Source organism: Vollenhovia emeryi, unplaced genomic scaffold (genome assembly GCF_000949405.1).
Source record: "Vollenhovia emeryi isolate VEMERY1.0 unplaced genomic scaffold, V.emery_V1.0 DF939146.1, whole genome shotgun sequence".
Lineage (NCBI taxonomy): Eukaryota > Metazoa > Arthropoda > Insecta > Hymenoptera > Formicidae > Vollenhovia > Vollenhovia emeryi.
Window position 1 is genome coordinate 1,443,054 of NW_011967220.1, and position 17,988 is coordinate 1,461,041.

The 17,988-nt window shown below is 34.0% G+C and overlaps 6 protein-coding genes across 9 annotated transcripts in view; 3 read left to right on the forward strand and 3 right to left on the reverse strand.

The window, feature by feature from the left end:
- Window positions 1-1,417, forward strand: part of LOC105566223 (cytoplasmic phosphatidylinositol transfer protein 1) — a 5,081-nt gene extending 3,664 nt beyond the window's left edge. Inside the window, exons 8-9 of one of the 2 annotated variants that reach the window (XR_001009258.1) lie at window positions 285-570; window positions 1,095-1,417. Coding sequence is in view for 1 of the 2 variants with exons in the window: in XM_012020062.1 (XP_011875452.1) it covers window positions 285-518 (234 nt within the window). In the remaining variant the exon portion in view is untranslated. Of the gene's footprint in view, window positions 1-284 lie in introns of both variants that reach the window. The other variant, XM_012020062.1, reaches the window with a different exon arrangement.
- A 129-nt stretch (window positions 1,418-1,546) lies between these two features.
- On the reverse strand, window positions 1,547-3,486 carry LOC105566258. The gene is made up of 6 exons (XM_012020129.1): window positions 3,354-3,486; window positions 3,073-3,273; window positions 2,507-2,715; window positions 2,174-2,311; window positions 1,921-2,020; window positions 1,547-1,754 (listed from the first exon to the last, which is right to left on the reverse strand). The coding sequence occupies exons 1-6, from the start codon at window positions 3,484-3,486 to the stop codon at window positions 1,663-1,665; spliced, it is 873 nt and encodes a 290-aa protein (XP_011875519.1). The 3' UTR covers window positions 1,547-1,662.
- Window positions 3,487-3,631: 145 nt separating this feature from the next.
- LOC105566222 lies at window positions 3,632-6,207 on the forward strand. Its single transcript, XM_012020061.1, has 2 exons — window positions 3,632-3,783; window positions 4,029-6,207. The coding sequence occupies exons 1-2, from the start codon at window positions 3,632-3,634 to the stop codon at window positions 5,689-5,691; spliced, it is 1,815 nt and encodes a 604-aa protein (XP_011875451.1). The 3' UTR covers window positions 5,692-6,207.
- Window positions 6,208-8,863: 2,656 nt separating this feature from the next.
- Window positions 8,864-11,764, forward strand: LOC105566221 (pollen-specific leucine-rich repeat extensin-like protein 3). Of its 2 annotated transcripts, none has more exons than XM_012020059.1 (4): window positions 8,864-9,519; window positions 9,772-9,897; window positions 10,088-10,345; window positions 11,108-11,764. In XM_012020059.1, exons 1-4 carry the CDS (start codon window positions 8,923-8,925, stop codon window positions 11,585-11,587), a joined length of 1,461 nt encoding a protein of 486 aa, XP_011875449.1. In that variant the 5' UTR covers window positions 8,864-8,922; the 3' UTR covers window positions 11,588-11,764. The 2 variants fall into 2 exon arrangements, with proteins under 2 accessions (XP_011875449.1, XP_011875450.1); XM_012020060.1 differs by lacking the exon at window positions 11,108-11,764 and adding an exon at window positions 10,605-11,079 and having other exon boundaries at window positions 8,865-9,519.
- Window positions 11,765-12,313: 549 nt separating this feature from the next.
- Window positions 12,314-13,745, reverse strand: LOC105566220. The gene has a single exon (XM_012020058.1). The coding sequence runs from the start codon at window positions 13,583-13,585 to the stop codon at window positions 13,283-13,285; it is 303 nt and encodes a 100-aa protein (XP_011875448.1). The 5' UTR covers window positions 13,586-13,745; the 3' UTR covers window positions 12,314-13,282.
- A 711-nt stretch (window positions 13,746-14,456) lies between these two features.
- On the reverse strand, window positions 14,457-17,801 carry LOC105566219 (probable kinetochore protein nuf2). Of its 2 annotated transcripts, XM_012020057.1 has the most exons (9): window positions 17,615-17,801; window positions 17,168-17,351; window positions 16,902-17,043; window positions 16,143-16,351; window positions 15,912-16,058; window positions 15,583-15,818; window positions 15,318-15,497; window positions 14,748-14,910; window positions 14,457-14,641 (listed from the first exon to the last, which is right to left on the reverse strand). In XM_012020057.1, exons 2-9 carry the CDS (start codon window positions 17,321-17,323, stop codon window positions 14,594-14,596), a joined length of 1,281 nt encoding a protein of 426 aa, XP_011875447.1. In that variant the 5' UTR covers window positions 17,324-17,351; window positions 17,615-17,801; the 3' UTR covers window positions 14,457-14,593. The 2 variants fall into 2 exon arrangements, with proteins under 2 accessions (XP_011875447.1, XP_011875446.1); XM_012020056.1 differs by lacking the exon at window positions 17,615-17,801 and having other exon boundaries at window positions 17,168-17,465.
- Window positions 17,802-17,988: the final 187 nt, after the last annotated feature.

The window sequence follows — 17,988 nt, forward strand, 5'->3', positions numbered from 1 at the left end:
GTTCTTGGATCGTGGACACAAGGCTTTACATCACGATGATATTTCCTTCGACAATAATGTAAAGAGTAGTAAGAAGTAGTATGTAGTAAAGGTCAATGTCCACGGTGCTAAAACTTTGTCCAAGTTCTAGCATCGTGGACACAGGCCTTAAGAGTAGTAGTATGTAAGAAATATTTAAGGAACAGTACTAAAACTTGAGGTCTTACCCAATGAGAGCATATTTATTTATGAACAATAATAAATGTTGATTGGCTTTGTTAGTTATTTGTTATTTATCATTTTAGTGTATAAGGGACATTCTACTGCTGGGTCACAGACAGGCCTTCGCCTGGATCGACGAGTGGTATGACATGACCCTGGAAGACGTGCGGCAATATGAGCAAAAGATGCAAGCCGAAACGAATGAAAAGGTCAGGCTGAAAAATCAACTAGATGAGAAACCGCCCGGCACCCCGTCCTCGTCTATGCCAACCACGCCGAAATCGCCCACACAGAGATCGTGGTTTTCCTGGTCGTAGCTACAATTAGTGCAATCGATTTCGGGCTCTGCGGCAGCGTTTTGTCTCTTAGGTTAATATCATACGTAAATATACGAGGAAAATGAATGGCATTCTCTATTGCTCGTGCCCATTCTTTACCCGTCTCAGAGAATGCGCAATCAATCGTGACATATTATTTAAATAAATTTTATATTATTAGCTTAAACGGTGGTCTTATTGCAGTAAGACTTTCAGTACAATTCTCCTAAAAATATAAGAAAAGTAATTTTAGAAATAAATATAAGTAAAAAAATTAGCTTTAATTTTACGTAAATTAAAATTAAGTAAAGCTAATAACAATTTATTATTATTATTCTAGTTTAAGTCAACCTTTTTTTGTGAAAGAAAAAGCGAGGAGAATTAAAAAATAATTATCAATAATGACTTTAATTTCGTATAAAAGAAAACATTAATATTGTTTTCATTAAAGAAATATGTCTCTAATTGATTGCTGCATTTTTTGGAATGTCCTATATACATAGGTGTAGTTCCATACACGTTCCATATGTAGGCTTACCGTGAAACAATTTTTACTTATGTACTTTCTTATTATAGAGGAATACACCTGAAACTGTCGTACTCTAAATACGATTATACAGTTAAATTTTAGGACTGCCTAAAGAAAGTTGGTCTAAGCTCTCTTTGTTCCACAAAAATGGCAATAGTTAAGTTTAAATTATGAAGTTCAACAGCACACTCTTGTCACACCTTATACCTGTGAATAAATTTCATCTATGTTTTGTTCACGCATTAGTAATAAATTATTTTTACCATGTAAAATTCTGTAGCGTAACTTATTTACAATGTATCGAACTTTTATTTGTATTTCGATGTGTAGAGGCACTGGAAAATGTATGAAAATATATGTGTTTGCAAATAATTCCTTACTTGTTTAAATAAATATATCATTGTTACATATTCATTGTTATAATTCATCAGGTACAATTTACCAGTTTTAATTAGACCGTTAATCATTACCATTTACGAGCATGTAGACGCACATGTGGACGTAATATTTTAAATTAAAGTACAATTGAGTTATTCAGTCAATTTCACATAGACAAAATTGCAACGATATAAGTACAGTAATTTGTAAAAATTCGCGCGTTTGTTTATCAAATTTTTAATTAGGATTAGCAATTGCCGGATGCAACCTGCCAACGACCGGACGTTGTAACGGCGTAATAAGAACGCGTGCCATTTCGCCAACATGACCTGTCAGCAAAATTTTATTGAATCGTTAGCAAACGCTCAAATTATGGATACTCCTACTAAAGTTCATTAATAAAAAATTAATTAAAATAACACGAATATTCTCTACAAAATAATAATGAAAATCTATGTACTAATAAAATGGAAATATCAATTAATAATATCTTACAAATATTACAATGATCTCTAAGCCGCACAATAGGATACAATAGTGAAAATTCTTGCCATCTCGTTAATTCTTCAGACTCTCCTTGCGAGGTCGAAGTTGTCTAAAAACGAATAATGGATAACCGTGACTGTTTTAGAACATTTTTCAGTGAACTAGAAATTGTTCTAAAAATTATTTTAACCCTAACTTATGTAAGCACGTAATTAGTTAAGCTTAAAATAAATGTTAATGGGTTTTCAACTGCTTTTCTTACATTAGAGTAACTTGTTGTGGAATTTATGGTTTCTATATTAATGCTATGCTGTTCATCACGACGAAGTTGCGCGGCGGCTTCCGTAATTAATTCGCTGAATCTGGCTGCCACTTGTTTCCATCTTATCAAGTCACCAGGCTGCAAAATAAGGCCAAAACAAATTACCTGAGAGAAATATTTAATGTGCAATAAACTTTTTAAATTAAAATAAAAAAGAAATTCTATTAAGTCTATGATTTTTAATACTAAAAATGTTTATATAAAACAAGTTAATTTGGTGAAATTAACTTAAAATGTCTTTTAGCATTAAAATCGTAAATAATATATTATTACGGATAAATTAAAAAACACTGGTAAAAGCGCGACAGGTAATGGAGATCCACGCAATTCGGAACATTCGGATGGAGGTCCTGAGAGAGTTAAGTGTCTTAAAAGATCCAAGACATGGGTCAGGAGTTCGCTATGGCGACCACCGACATCCTGTCTAATCAATCCTAAAGCATCTTGTGCGATAACTTGATCTTCCACGCCTGGATTGTCAGCTAATTAAACATCGTACAAAACATTTCTTTAAACTTTGCTATATTATTTACACACATAGAATATATAAAATTTTGGAAATATCTAAAAAATTGAAAAATTGATGGAAATCTCTTAAATTAATTGATTAAACACATAGAAGGATTAGTTCTCATTAGAATTTAAATTTCTCATAAATCTTTCACGTTAGCATAATTCACCAGAAGTGACATTTTGCTGACGATGAATTTGTAAACGTTCATCAACGAATACTGCGTTCTTTTTTTAAACGATGAATTATAATCATAAGGAATATCCATCGTTATTCTTTTACACAATCTAATAGCATCTTATAACTTTCACTTTTCATTTATATTTACCAAGGATCAATTCTTGTACATGTTGTGGCATAATCGGTTTTTTTAAGCGGCTGAGAAAAATTTGTAAAGCCGCCGCGCATTCCAGAGCTACGTTATTCGAATCTTCAAAATGCGGTTTATGGCCTTTCTTCAGAGAATTTAGAATCTGCCGCCGGACCTCACAACGTCCTGCTCGTCGAAACAGCCCTTCCACTCTAGCATCTTTTGCACAGAATTAAAACAATTGTTGAATCATCATATTGTTAGAACACACGAATTTGTGATACCTGGAATAAACTTACGCTCTTTCAAAAAATGTATGAGTACTTTCACCACGTCTAAAGACTTCTGCGATATTATGTCGTCACCTGCATCCTGCCTGAAGATTAAGAAAATGTGGAAGTGAACGTTAAAACAATTAAATAAACAAACCATTCGCTTGAAAATTAACGGAAGTATATAAGAAGCGATTCCGCAACGCGGAAACATTTTTGTTCTCAGCATCGCATGTTCTTGCTACATCCTTCGCATACGAGCTTATAAAGAATCGTCGTGATTCCCTTATACAAGTTTTTCAAGTATGTCGAGACAACTTTCTCGTTGCTATTTGTTATTTTATTTGTCCGCGAGCGCGATTCTAGCTTGCGGATCTCCCCGAAGAATTCCTAGAGGAGCATCATGTCCCTCGTGCAGTCAAGACTGTCCAGAAGCCTTAACCGTCCAGCTACCATGGTAAGAATATAATTCAAATTCAAATCAGACTACAGAGAAGTTAGAAACTGACGAATCTAAGGACTTAAATTTCCAATCTCAGGATCAAACACAATAAAAACTTAAAATTCACCCAAGATATGTCTCTAAAAAGTCTAGAATTTTTGAGAGATTTAGTCACAGAATATAAAAAATTAAAAGTTACGAATCTTTATAGAATGTTTTTACAAATCTAATGAGCGAAAACAATTGCGACAATGTTTCAGGAATCCTCGTCAAGAATCAAATCTGCGAGACTTTTCCATCAATCCGCTCCAAAATTCCCCTAACTCTCGCTTGATACAACAAGAATTCTCCCAGGATATAGCACGCGATGACAACATTCCACTGAGTCGAAATTCGATGTCCGGAAACTATAGAAGATTCCTTCAACCTACGAGGGAGAATTTCTTTTTTAGAAACTATCCTAACAATTCTCCGAAATCCTTTGGCAGACAAGAGATATTTTCTGAGGACAAACCTACGAGAGAGTATCCTCTTATCCCATCAAACCAAATTTTCGATAGATCGGAAAATTTATTCTTCAGAAATCCTCGCAATAAATTTTCAGAATCGTTGACAGAGGATGAAAGAACGAAAGACTATAAAAAGATCGAAGAGGATCCTATGAGCAAAGTACTAGTCGTGTATCGCGCCGATAGGGATACAAATCCTTCGTGGAAAAATTCAAGGGACACTTCGGACGTCACCCAGCCAGACAGATCCCTCCCGAAGGTTGAAAATACTTACTCTCTCCGCCAAAAAGATATCCCCGACGAGGAAAGAAATGCAATCAGGAAGTCTTTCAATTCTGCCGGTCAGCTTAGGTATCCTCAAGAGAGATATCCCATAGAACTCAATCTGTCAGAAGTTAAGCGTACTCCTTATACTAAGGATACAGATACTCTGAGATCGACGAAAGAGGTCTTCGATAATTGGGACGTCGCCAAGGATTCGTCGCAATCTTCGAATCTGAAACTTAGGAATAATTTCTTAGAAGTACATCCTGCGAAGAAGTCAGAAATTATTGCCAGAAACGATAACGAACAAATCAATTTTAATTCTTATAATTCTAAAGTTCCTCAGGGTTCAAATATATGGAACACGAGAAAGGATGAGGGATTGCTCGAGGATTCTCTGACGAAAACAAATACTAGACCTTTCGAGAATGAGGATGATGACGCTATGAAAGAATATTATGATGACGAAACCGAACACTTCATGGGTGAGAAAGATATAATGGAGTATTTTGACGAAGATGAGACTGAACAGGATCCTATCGAAACTGAACGAGATAATTATAATCCTCATGTTCCTTCTGAGGACATTTGGAAGGGTACAGAGAATAAAGAACTCTTTGACGATTTGCATTTCGTACGTGAAGACTCGCAAGAAATAGGACAACCGGGATACTCTGAGGAAAATAATAAATACTTCCAGGCCGAGCAAGACGAAGATGTGATTTTTAAAGATAAAAAATACACCGATGCTAAACCTGCTCGTGCACCTGTGATTAATGCCTATAATGCTTATATACTTCCTCGATATTTGAATGTTATAAATGATAAAGAACATTCTGCCAAGTCCGAGACGCAGGAATTGTCGGAAGCTAAGAACAGTGTACGTGCGAATCCTATAAAAGAAATGGATCGAAGGTTCTTCGAGGATGAGGCTATTGAAAACAACAAGCGTATTCAAGATTTTATATTTTCCGATGATATTATCAATGCAGAGGAATACAGTCCTTCTGTTGTTGACAAACGAAATAATGTAAAAAATAAGAACGAGGATCCGATAGAACTTGATCCTGATCTATTGAGCGACATTGAAGATCCTCCAGTAGCAACAACCGAATCGACACCAATGCAATCCTCTGTTGAATTTTCTTAGCGACAATAATAGAGTTGACATTATACAGATCTTCTGGATTTCAATTGAATTAACTTTTATTTAAGAATTTTGTTTTAAGAGTCGAGTTTTCTTAATAAAAACGTCAGCAGACCAACAATTATTAAACTATCAGTAATAAGCATTGACAAATGGCAACTTGTACTAAAACTAAATATAATCTGCCCCGATATTTTCACTAAGAAAAATCGATTTCAAATTAATCAACAATTTTATGAATGAAAAGCTTCTGCTTTGATATCCAGGATATCTTCATGTCACTATAATTTTACTATTGCTGTGAAATGTCAGCCGGAAATATTCAACTGAGACTAATGTAAGGAAAAAATGCTAACATAGCTTGAAGATAAAACGTTTGTTATTTATTAATGTTAATATGTTAAGTTTCTGATTAATTAGTAATGTTAAAATATACTTGAAGCGAGAAATAATAAAATGATGAGATTGTTCTTAATTGAAAATCTTTCGTTTAAAATTTTTTTATAATACAAATTCAGAATTTTGTCCGAATCCACTATTATTTCAAATAAATAAATCGCCAAAGAGAATTATTCATACGATTTTTATTTTAACCTATTACCTTTTATCCCTCCCATAAATTATTATTAAGTTACGTATCACAATTTGTCAATGCATTGATTACTCGTGCGAATTACTCGCACAATTCCGCAAATAAAACAATTTCGCTAATTATAATGATAAAAATCAATATTAAGTAAAATTAATGTCAATTTGCAACAGGATTAATCGTCGCAATTAAATTAAATAGATATTTTATTTTTCCTGCATTATGATAGAAAAGCTAGTCATGTCTTCTTAAGGCTAACTTTAATGAATATCGCAATTATATCTTATGTAAAATATCTGACTCCGTTTCTTCTTTTTCGATATGAATTTTCCAATTTTTATTGTCAAGAAAAAAGTAGATAAATTGAATTAAATTAAATAAACTTTTTAACGCTTATAAATAAAATTCTATAAGTCTGTAAATTTTTCTTTGTGCAATAACGAATGTGCTAAATCTCGTCATCGTGCTTATGAAACTGGATTCCGTCTGCGGAATTTGACGCATAAGCGAAAATGCGTAAAAAAAGTGAGTGGCAACATGTATGTTGCGACATGAACAAAAATGCAATTAAATCGACACGATTATAAATGTTTAATAATACGCAGCAAATTATCGAGTCGATTTTACAACAATGCTTACGCGTTTGCTAATGAGCATCTTTGCACTTAAAATATATTCATGATGCAATTAAATGCAATACAAATTTATAAAATGCCGTTACAAATATTCAAATTAAATACATAAACTAATGAGAATATTCTTAAAAGTCGCCAGTAGTAATTAACATAAATACATAAAGTTCTCTTGTAAACGTTATTAATTTTAACATATTAATAAAGTAGTTAAGTTATTAATTTTTCTTCAATAAGTTCTATATGTTATAATAATTTTATAATAATACGCCCTTTACGTTATATAGTAATATTCCCTTGACGTTTTTATTAAGCAAACTCAATTCTTAAATAAAAGGTAATTCAATTGAAATTTAGACTGTATAAAGAAATCTAGAATGTATAATGTCAACTCAATTATTGTCGCTAAGAAAATTCAACAAAGGATTACATTGGTGTCGATTCGGCTGTTGCTACTGGAGGATCTTCAGAAATATCTAAATGTAAAAAAAATTAATATAAAAGAAAAAATGCCAGGTATGAATTAAAGATATGAAATATTATCCTCTCCCATTGTTACGGATTCGTCCCTCTGTCGAATTGTGTTATTCAGTCCTCTTTATGCCTGAGACCATTTGGAGACTCACTGATATTAACACAGATAGAAGAATGACTCTGAAGTCAAATAGTGCACTGATCCCCTAAGATATTGCCTTATCCTTTATTCGGTCTAAACGAGGTAACTGACTATTATTGTTGAACCAATCTATATTATAAGTTATACTGTATTCTCATTCTGTACTTTCGATTATCTCATTGTAGTTTTTTCCTGAGGAAGACCCGAAGAAGGTCGAAACGTTTATGCTATTAAAGAGAAACTTTGATTCTATATTGTGAGAACCGAGTTTCGTTCATTTTGTGGCTTACTCCCTCCTTTCTACATAGTTTCTTTTTGGAAGCCTTCACAACACTGGAATATATAAAATATTGTCTACTTATTGGAATTAATAATTTTTAAATAAATTACAAATTTTGGAAAGTAACGCATTACAGTTACGGTTACTAAAAAACGAATCGTTACTTTGCAGTTACCTTCTTGCAATGAAAATAAAAATATCAAATCTGCATTTTAACTGTAAAGCATGGATAAAGGCGTTTATGTGCAAATGCAAGGCCTAATGCAACCTGTGGAAGTTCAAAATATATATAAAGTAACTATTAATGTAACTATTAAATTAATTACTGGTTATCGAAAAAATGTAACTGAGTAAGTTACAGTTACAGACAGCGAGAAAGTAATGAAGTTAGAGTTTCAAAAGTTTAAAAAAAAAGTAACTGTAACTGTAACTTCGTTACAAGTAACGAGTTATTTCCCAACCCTGCTAAGAATACATAAAATATAAATCATCTTTGTACAATTACAAATTCTCTTAAATCATATTTAGAGAAAAGAGAGAGTCCGCTATTGCAAGATAAGCTGCTAATACGAGATAGCAGGGTTTTTGCTAAATTAATAGGCATCATCTATTGGATTTCGTCGTTAATTTATTGCACTTGGCGTAAAATCTGTTTCATGTTTATCGTTAGATCATGTCATCGTTATGAATAAAGATTTGTGATTAAATTTTGATGTTGAAAACCTGCCATCTTATATTAGAAGCCTATCTCATAATAGAAAACTTTCCTCTAAACGTAATTTTCTTTTAACACAACCGCAACTGCATGATAACATGATGCAGATAAAAATTCATGTAACTCTACATTAAAGTATAAAAAACGTTATAAATTAATTTTCAACAAATTTTATGGTCGATCAATGATACCATCACACGTGGGTTTATGAGAACGAGGACGCACATATTGTTTAATCACGCATCGAAATCTGCCGATGCATCAAATTGCTCGCACAATTTCGCAAGCAACGCGAGTGGTTTCGTCGTCGACTCCGTTTTCGCGACTGGTCGCGGATTCCCTTAAAAAACAGGCGCGCTTGTCTTGGTTCATCAGTTCGATTTCGACTTCGATCAACGAACAATGCATCTGTACAGTTGCTGCGCGTTGCTCCTGCTGGCGCTAGTCGCCTGCCAGGCTGCACCCTCATCCAATCTGATCGAGGAGAATTCGATTCACGAAGCAACGAACAGCATACAACTGGAAGATGCTGGTGCGGAGAAGGATAGAGCGAAGAAATCAACAACCTTCTGCGTGGAGGTTCGTTCGGGAAAGCAAGAACAGGTTCCCTGCAGACAGGAGGTAAGGCCAGTGGAGATTGTTCGGCAAGACTCCAAACCGGTGGTTATCGTGCCGATACCATCACCGATGCCAATACCAGCACCGGCACCAGTATTTCCGACATATGTGATGCCGCCCAGACCTCAAGAAGTGAAACAGGAAGTAGTCCATCAATCTCCGGTTGTACAGCCTTCCCAACCAATTCCAGCTCCGCCTTCGATCATCAACATCGTACCACCTCAAGTTCCCGTACCTTGCGACAAACAAACTGTCGTGCAGCCCCAGTCGCAACACTTTCACACGGTCCATGTCATTCATCCGCCTCAGACAGAACGACCTGTGACTTTGGTCCAGGAAGCTAGACCGATGAAGCATATAAAGCCACCAGTTAAGCCAATGGTAAGAAGATCAATTTGAATGAATATCAATATAGAATAAACAGCAAACTCTGTAAAAATTGAGAGCTAGAAGAATAAGTTCTTTTAACAAATTTAAAGATAACTTCTTTTTAAAATTTAAACGATTACTATATAAATTAATTTTCCAACTAAATTAAATTGACTCCAATATTACGCAGTTAAAATCTATTTGAAAGGGGAGGAGAATAAGAATTTACATCATTAATGTTTTCATTTGCCCTCTACAATGCAGCATCTGCCAATTCCCCATAAAGAGATTGTTTTGCCGAGCAAACCTGTATGCCAGAGATGCAATGGTGTGATTCCATCCCACCCTGTGAACTTTGTTGTTCAACCTTCGCCAGCAACCGTCCTCAGCGTAAGTGGCAATTTATATTTCAGCTTTTCTAAAATCGTAGAAAAGAAATTTTTAGTTTCTTTTAGAGTCACGAGCTAGAGCTTTAAGCTTGCGTTCTTGCATCTACAACTTTCAAAATTTACAAATTTTTTTTATGACTGCATCAGGTAAAATCTTTTCAAATGAAATATGTTGTTTTTCACTGATCTAGGTGCTACCACACGTAGACGCATGCAAATATCAGGAAGAAGGACCCCAATGCAGCTGCCAATCAGAGAACAGCCCTACCTCTAGGCTAGGACCCTACCCTAGGCGCTACGTTATGCCTCGCGCAATGGAACATCCCGACGATGCGACTTTCGAATCTATGGGACCGTTTAGGTCTCCGATAATGTCTTTGCAAAGCGATCCCAGGATAATGTCGGAGCATCCCACCTATTTCACTTCAGAAGGAGCTAATAGAGAAATGGTAAGTGCCAAGTACTAGATGCGAATTAAGCAGTGATATGGTGCCACACTGAGATTGAGATGATACGAGCGTGATCCAATGGTGCGATTCTTGAAAAGCAATAAAAACCTTGATGCGACATCAAAAGATTCCTACATAGGCGCGCAATTATATTGTTTCTCTGAAAAAGTTTTATGATGATATTTTGTAAAGGCCTTCTCTGTAGAAAGCTCGACAGTTCAACTAGTAAGAGCTACATAACATTTGATTTCACGCACAGGTTTAATCTTTTATATCCTCGATGACCTCGTTAAGGAAATTGGACCAAGCAGGCTTAAAAGTCAAACGTCAAAAATATTTAAAACTTTGTACAGAGCACACATGTGCCTTCAACGAAAACGGTATTATGTATTATTTGTTCAACAAATAAAAGAAAACAATTTATTTGTAAAAACCCTCTCAATTGCTCTCCCTCCGATCCTCCGATTAACACCCAGCTTTATTATTATAGTCTGTAGATAGTGTATTATTTTTTAGACATTGCGTTGCGTTTGGAATCTTTTGATGCGCACCAGACAAAACATTAATCGTGCGCTCAACTGCTGAAAGCATACAGCAGAAAATAAAAAATCAGGAATTATCACGTAATTCACGCTGGAAGAGATCAGCGGCGATTGTATAATCCTGATTGTGAAAAGAAGATTAATTCTGAGAAAGATATTTGGATACTTAAAAATGTGTCATAAAATATGGTTTTCACAAAGAATTGTTTTCTTTTTACAGGAAGCAAGAACACATCGCCTCTGGGCAAAAAAGAAGTATTCGCCTGTGAATCTCTCGGTGCAATTTCCCGTCGTACACACGTCCGATAATGCCCCTAAATTTTATGAATCCGTATATCGACCAGTGTATACTAATCCAAGCTCTTACACCTACGTAGTTCCAAGCCCTTACAGCTATGAAAGCTATGGAAATTATAGACCCTCTGAATACTCTTATCCGGTAAACTATAACTCTCAAGATTTAGCAAGTGGTACACCGTCAGTCACCGTAAATGCGGGAGGACCATTTTACGGTCGCGAATCTCAACACAACCCATCGCCTCAAACGAATGATGTCGAAATGCTACCAAGGGAAGCGTTTACGCCTGTTACCGACACAATCGATCCCTCCAGCAACCAAAAGCGTGAGACTGACATGAATCAGTCGAATAACGAGCAGAACAAAGCTATGCAAACCGAGGTAACCAAGGACATTTCATAAGCCAACGTAGTTGAAAATATAAAAAGAGTAGTTTTTGAATTTTCATAGGTGCAAACGCATCAGAATAATTTGTCAATTAATTTAGTAAGAGATTCAATCTCGAGGCGGCTTTTATTATTTATTTAACTCGATGCCGCTAAAATATTGCATTTATCTAATAATTTTTTTTAATTTTTCTACGTTTTTCTACAATATATTGTAAATATTGTTAGTTTAAACGAATATATTTGTTTTTAATAAAGCATTATTTGTAAATCGCAAACTGTATGTTGTGGATATAATTTCGAGCACTCACCGTTTTGAATTCTGCACTCCCATTTTTTTAATGATTTTCCTGTATATGGTCCTTTCTGCGCAGTTCCCTCTCACCATAAGACATATTTACACACGCGATTTGCTTCCTGATCGCATGCTTCAAAATTATAGAATTATCGGAATCGAGGTTAAACGTAATTTTTCGAAACGTTACAATCGATGTTAATGGACAAATTCACGTTGTTATGTAAAGAATTTACCCTGCAAAATGTTATACATGCAATAGTTAAATTTAGCCTATTACATATTAAAAAATCATTTTTATAACAAAAAAATTGATCTTTATATGTATTCTATATATATTCTATATTCTAATATACAAATTTTTCTGTATTATAAAAATGATTATATATATATGCGTACATCTCTTTAGATATCCAAAAATATATTTTCTTATTTTATTAAAATTTATACAATAAACTGAATAAATTTCAACGTATAATAAATGTAAATATACAAACGCAAATGTTCTTACGGTTGAAATATTCTTCCGGTTAACTTAATAATGTTTATTTGACGTCAACGAAATTGAAACTTATGAATAGTGTTATTCACTATCTCTTCTAAATTTATTCCCAATTGCTGGAAACACCATTTGCTTGTTGCTGGACATATTAACGCTATGGCGATGGCACTTATTGTTACGGGAGTAAACAATATCCAAATTAACTGTAAAAAATAGTTATAATTAGTTATGAATCAATTGGGTATATATTTTCGAGATACATGCATGAAATATCCAAGAGACAAGCAGCCAGCTCATCAACATTGTTGCAGCTGTGATTAAATACGGAACATATTCCGGATGAAGAATGTGCCGCAAGCAAGGAATTTTATCGCTCAAATCGACCAGTGTAGTTTCCAACTGTGTTATTAAAAATGCTTAATAGCACATTATTGTAATAAACGTAGCTAAAAATATTGAAGAACTCACGTCCATTTCGTTCTCGACAGATTTCTGTAGAAACGATAATTTTGATTCAATTAAATAAAAAATCGCTATAAATAGTGATTATAACGTATACAATTAAATTTTACATATTGATAGAAAATAATGCTTGCAAAATGTGACTCGCGTAATAAAAATAAAATTTTGTCATAAATATGATGCAATTTCAATTGGTTGCATTAACATAATAATAAACTGACTACTTCGCTACGTTTACTAGTACTTGTATATACAGTGTGTTTATTAAAATAGTGTCAAAAAGCTTTCATCATCTCTTCATAAAGATATCGAAGTTCATTTGTCAATATCGTCATACAATGTATTTTGTATTAAAATATATATTTTATGTTTATATAAACCCTTTGTATAAATAAAATTATTATTGTGCACAAAAGATTCCCTCTTTTTAATTATCAATAATCCTTTCTTTATCAGCAATCAATGGTATCCTTGCATGCGGTTGTTTCTTCCATTGAGCTGTTATCTCGTGATTGATTCTGTGCAGGTTCGATGATACCCTTGTCTGTTGGTGACACAGCAGAACGTTCACCTTTTAAAGGTAGAATATCCTGCGGTATTTCTTCAAGGACGCTACTTGCGTATGGCACAAAAGGAGTTTGCATGTCGAGCTGAAGCTGAGCAACCCCCGCCGATGGTTCTTGTTGAGGAGTCGTTTCCTGTGGCTGATCACATTTAACAAGTGTGCACAGTTTGTGAAATGCCGAGGCTGTCATTCTTGCCGTTAGGATTGTTAGAAGCTGTACAGGACCAGGTGTTTAAAATTAACTGACCATGGGGCTATTTGCCCCTGGTCTTGGTTACATATTGCTTAATAAAATATTTATTAAATCGTATAAAAAAATCTTCAGGCTCTTTTAAAGTCACTTGAAATAGAAATAAAGATATGGAGACAGAGACAAGAGAAAAATTATAATTGGTATAGTTTTAATTATATATACTCACTCATATAATATACTCACAATGATTAAATTTGCAGCTTGTCGTAATAAGAATACAGCTGTGGGATATATTAGGATAATCGTTATTTCCATCAAACGCGAAACGGCAGCAACAGAAAACAGGATACCAGACAACATCAACAGAATTATAAGTTGGAAAAGTCCAACCAGTATCTATGATAAAAACACCTCCAAAGTTATCGAATTTAAAACAAGATTAGTTGCTCAAATTCTACGATCATAAAATTCGTAACTTAATAAATATTAAAATCTTAAAATTATATACATCTGTGAAACTCATAAATATTAAATTATAAACGTTGATAATAATTGTTACACAAAGGATCCACATCGCCGGAGTCTTCTAGTCTCATAAATAATTCGCATTCGCAGTCCTGTCGATCATAATATTTTCGCAATTTAATCGATTAAGAGAGATTTCAGAAAGATCAATTCATCGCATTTAACAAACTGCATTCCGCATTTCTTATCTTGATTCCAATCGACGAATGAGCTTAAATCTCTTTGAAAAAGTTACAACTCCACATGACACAAAACTAATTTATGTTAGTTCCATCTAGACAAACTTCACATTACTCTCTCAAAAAAAAAAAAAAAATCAGACAATGAACAAGGTGAGCGCCTGTTGTAGAAAAGAGTAGTTATATTTTAACAAATTACACATTTTCAATAAAAAAAGACATATAGAATATCATCTTTGATACATATGCATACTTTGATACTTCATATTAACTATTTATACATTAAATTTTTTTAAATATTTTACACAAAACTTTCTGCTCCTTCCCAGGCTTTTCGTAATTCTTTCTCCTGAAATAGAGTAATACAAGTAACATTATAAAAAATATGTTTAAAACTAAACTTAATTATAGAAATATATTAATATATTTCTATAAAAAGGACCAATGTAGCTTACTTCAGCAATTTCCTTATCATAAGCCTCTTGGCAACTCTTCATAAAAGCTGTAGTTTTTTCCTCTGTCACTTTAATTTCCGCTTGTAATTTACTTATTTTCAAGCTTTTTTCATTGTAACAATCTCGATTGTTATCTATTTTAGTTTTCTGTATCTTTTTTTCACTAAGAATGATTAAATAATAAATTAAAATTTTAAATTAATAATAAAAAGAACATAAATAAAATATTCAAATAAAATTCATAAGGCTTTGACGTGAAATCACGAATACAAAGCAATAAAGGATATAAGAGAGCCAAGACAGGATGTTAGTGTCTAAATGAATTTAATTTTTTAATTTACCTCAGTTAGGATAAAAATTTATCGCAATAAGTTACAAAATTAAAATCATTTAAACACTAACATCCTCTCTTATATCTTTTATTACTTCGTAATCGTGATTAAATATTAATTAAATATTTTGTTGGTTAAAGCATTAAATATCGAAAATTTTTTTTAAATTGTGAAGAAAACTAATACTAAAAGAACTTAAATCTAAAAAAAATTTAATTCAAAATTTATACAATATTACCTTAATAATTGTTTATGCTGATTGCACAGAAGAAGTATATCTTCACGGTGTGTGTTTATCTCGGTTTTTTCAGCATTCACTTTACTTTCGTGCATTGCTGATTCAGTTTTTAACTTACTGGATGTATTATTCAATAAATCAATTTCTTTGCTAGTATTATTTAATTCCTCTTTCTTGCTTCTATAACACAAAACATAAGAAATATATAGTACATATTTTGTTAGTAACAAATTAAGTATACAATCTAGATATGAATAAAAATTACTTGTGCTCTTGAAGTATATTTGCCAATATACAAAACTCGTTAGTTACTTTCTGAACTAAACTAAGTTTTTCATTGAATCGTTTTGCGGATCGTTTCTTGTCCTGAATGACTTCCTCCATTCTACCGCGTTCTTCTTCTTTCAATGCCTTTTGCGACTTGATTTCGTCTAAACGGGATTTATATTTTTCCGGAGAATTTATAACTTCTGATTGTATATCTGTTACCTTATCAGTTAGCTAAAAATATAGTGCGAATTAAAAATCTATTATTATACGGCAATAAGTGTTATAACTGCTTTGAAAGATCAAGGTTTAAATAAGAATATTTACTTTCCCCCTATTTATCCTAAGGGAGCTAACAACTTCTTTAGTTTTTAGATTTTCCTTTTCCACCTTGGTTTTCACTGCTTCAACCTCAACCACTTTTTTATCAATGTTTTCTGCATTTAACTCTATTTGTTGTATATCATATTCTAGCTAAAATATAAAAATTTGATCTTACTATTGCACACTTAAGAAAAAATCAAATAAGACTTAATATATGTATGACTTTATAATTACTTTTTCAATCATGGACAGCTGCTTCGCTTTGTGCATAATCTTATTATTAAAAGACTCAGAAACTTGAGCCTTTTTTTCTTTCAGTTCCTCGAGCAGCTTAACTGCATTCTGAATTTCATTCATCTTCTCAGTGATCTGTGGTTTCTTATGCATAGCATATAATACAAAGTTAGACAGAAACTTTGCTTGTTTCCTAAGTCGTTTATGCCCTGTAAAATTTATTTATATCAGCAACATTGTACCATTAATGCAATACAGTTCTCACTCTCATAACGTGTCGTACAATGCGCGAAGTAAGCCTGGGGTAAGGACCCAGATAGCAATGCATGTCTAAAACATGTCATAAAGACATGTCTTAGGCCCGGTCTACAATGAGTCGTTAGTCGTTAGTCAGAAGTCGCAATTATATGTTGATCCTTTTCCTTTCTGGGTGGAAGAAAAAGGACCGACATAAGTTCCGACTTCTGACTAACGACTAACAACTCATTGTAGACCGGGCCTAAGAGACAACTTTATGCAGTCTTAAAGATGTCTTTTAGACATGCATGTTATCTGGGGAGTAGGAGAAAGGAGATAAATCAATTTTATTTCTTACTCCTACTTCAGCTCTTACGCTTACTCTCGGCAAAATCAGAACGCCACCGGCCAGTGTTAAAGTATTTTAAAAAGTATGCCTCTATTTTAGCTTCCTTACGCCAGGCTTACTTCACGCATTGCGGACGACGCATAAGAGATTCCAGAAACTGGAAGTACTCGCACCTGGACTGGTAATGTCGGTGAGACAAAAGTCGTGTAGAAATATCTTTTCGAATATATGTTTTACAACTGTGTGTAAATTTATAAGATTTATCACGTCGGAATCGTCGTAGTACGTCATAGCGGTAAGTTGTTCCGAAATTGGCTGCAAAATTTTCGTTACAATTGAGAAAAATACATCGAGACGAACATCAACATCTGGTTGCTTCAAGGTGTTACTCAAAATTTATACTTACACCGATAACCAGTACACAGTTTCGACCACTTACCTGATCGATCGCGTTGATATCGATATGAAACCACGCCAAGAATGTTGACAATAAATTCACGACGTATTTCTCCGTTGGATTTTTAAGATCTTCAATGGTAGACGGCAACGAGGCGTCCTGTAAGATACGGTGCATCACGTTGATGGATGTATCCATGACGATCAAACCTTGCCTGCGAGTAAATCTACAAGAGATTAATGCAAAGTATATAAGCACGACATTGAAAATATGCCAGTAAAACACCGTCCACTGTCTTCCACGACTTGGGTGGAATTCTGCGCAATTTATGCTCGTTTCTACCACCACATATTAATTTTAATCCCAGCTTAAATTACTTCTTGTCTTTTTCCAGTTTGTGAAACTAGAAAAAGACACAAAGTGAGTTGAACAGAGACTGGAGTTAATCTGCGTTGGTAGAAACAGGCACTAGAGAGAAAATATCTGTACGGATGATCTTCGGTTAACTAGCAACTGCCAACAGCAAGGACAATCCTTAGGTCAGACTTCAGCAACGTTAACTTAAAGCTTAGCTTAATTCATTCCTTGCCTCTTTCCAACTGTTACTTTGGAAAGAGACAAACGTGAATTAAACCAAGATTAAAGTGACATTTGGTGAAACTGGGCCCAAGTCTGTATTAGTCGTAGACGTGAGGCAAGGCAGAGGAAACCTTAAGCCGTGAAAGTCTGTGGCCCGGTCTACAATGAGTTGTTGGTCGTTAGTCAGAAGTCAGAACTACATGTCGGTCCTTTTGTCTTCCACCCAGGAAGGAAAAGGATCAACATATAGTTCCGAGTTCTGACTACTTATTGTAGACAGGGCC

Excerpts from the sequence above, each read along its gene's own strand:
- LOC105566258 (XM_012020129.1), bottom strand. The coding sequence starts at position 3,486 with ATGGTTTGTTTATTTAATTGTTTTAACGTTCACTTCCACATTTTCTTA. Across the intron at positions 2,312-2,506 it reads CAGTGTTTTTTAATTTATCC|CCTGGTGACTTGATAAGATG; the intron begins GTAATAATATAT and ends CTTATTTTGCAG. Across the intron at positions 2,021-2,173 it reads CCACAACAAGTTACTCTAAT|ACAACTTCGACCTCGCAAGG; the intron begins GTAAGAAAAGCA and ends ATTCGTTTTTAG.
- LOC105566221 (XM_012020059.1), top strand. The coding sequence starts at position 8,923 with ATGCATCTGTACAGTTGCTGCGCGTTGCTCCTGCTGGCGCTAGTCGCC. Across the intron at positions 9,520-9,771 it reads AGCCACCAGTTAAGCCAATG|CATCTGCCAATTCCCCATAA; the intron begins GTAAGAAGATCA and ends TCTACAATGCAG. Across the intron at positions 10,346-11,107 it reads AAGGAGCTAATAGAGAAATG|GAAGCAAGAACACATCGCCT; the intron begins GTAAGTGCCAAG and ends TTCTTTTTACAG.
- LOC105566222 (XM_012020061.1), top strand. The coding sequence starts at position 3,632 with ATGTCGAGACAACTTTCTCGTTGCTATTTGTTATTTTATTTGTCCGCG. Across the intron at positions 3,784-4,028 it reads TTAACCGTCCAGCTACCATG|GAATCCTCGTCAAGAATCAA; the intron begins GTAAGAATATAA and ends ACAATGTTTCAG.
- LOC105566220 (XM_012020058.1), bottom strand. The coding sequence starts at position 13,585 with ATGACAGCCTCGGCATTTCACAAACTGTGCACACTTGTTAAATGTGAT.
- LOC105566219 (XM_012020057.1), bottom strand. The coding sequence starts at position 17,323 with ATGGATACATCCATCAACGTGATGCACCGTATCTTACAGGACGCCTCG. Across the intron at positions 16,352-16,901 it reads CACCGACATTACCAGTCCAG|GGCATAAACGACTTAGGAAA; the intron begins GTGCGAGTACTT and ends TAAATTTTACAG. Across the intron at positions 14,911-15,317 it reads CAGCATAAACAATTATTAAG|TGAAAAAAAGATACAGAAAA; the intron begins GTAATATTGTAT and ends AATCATTCTTAG.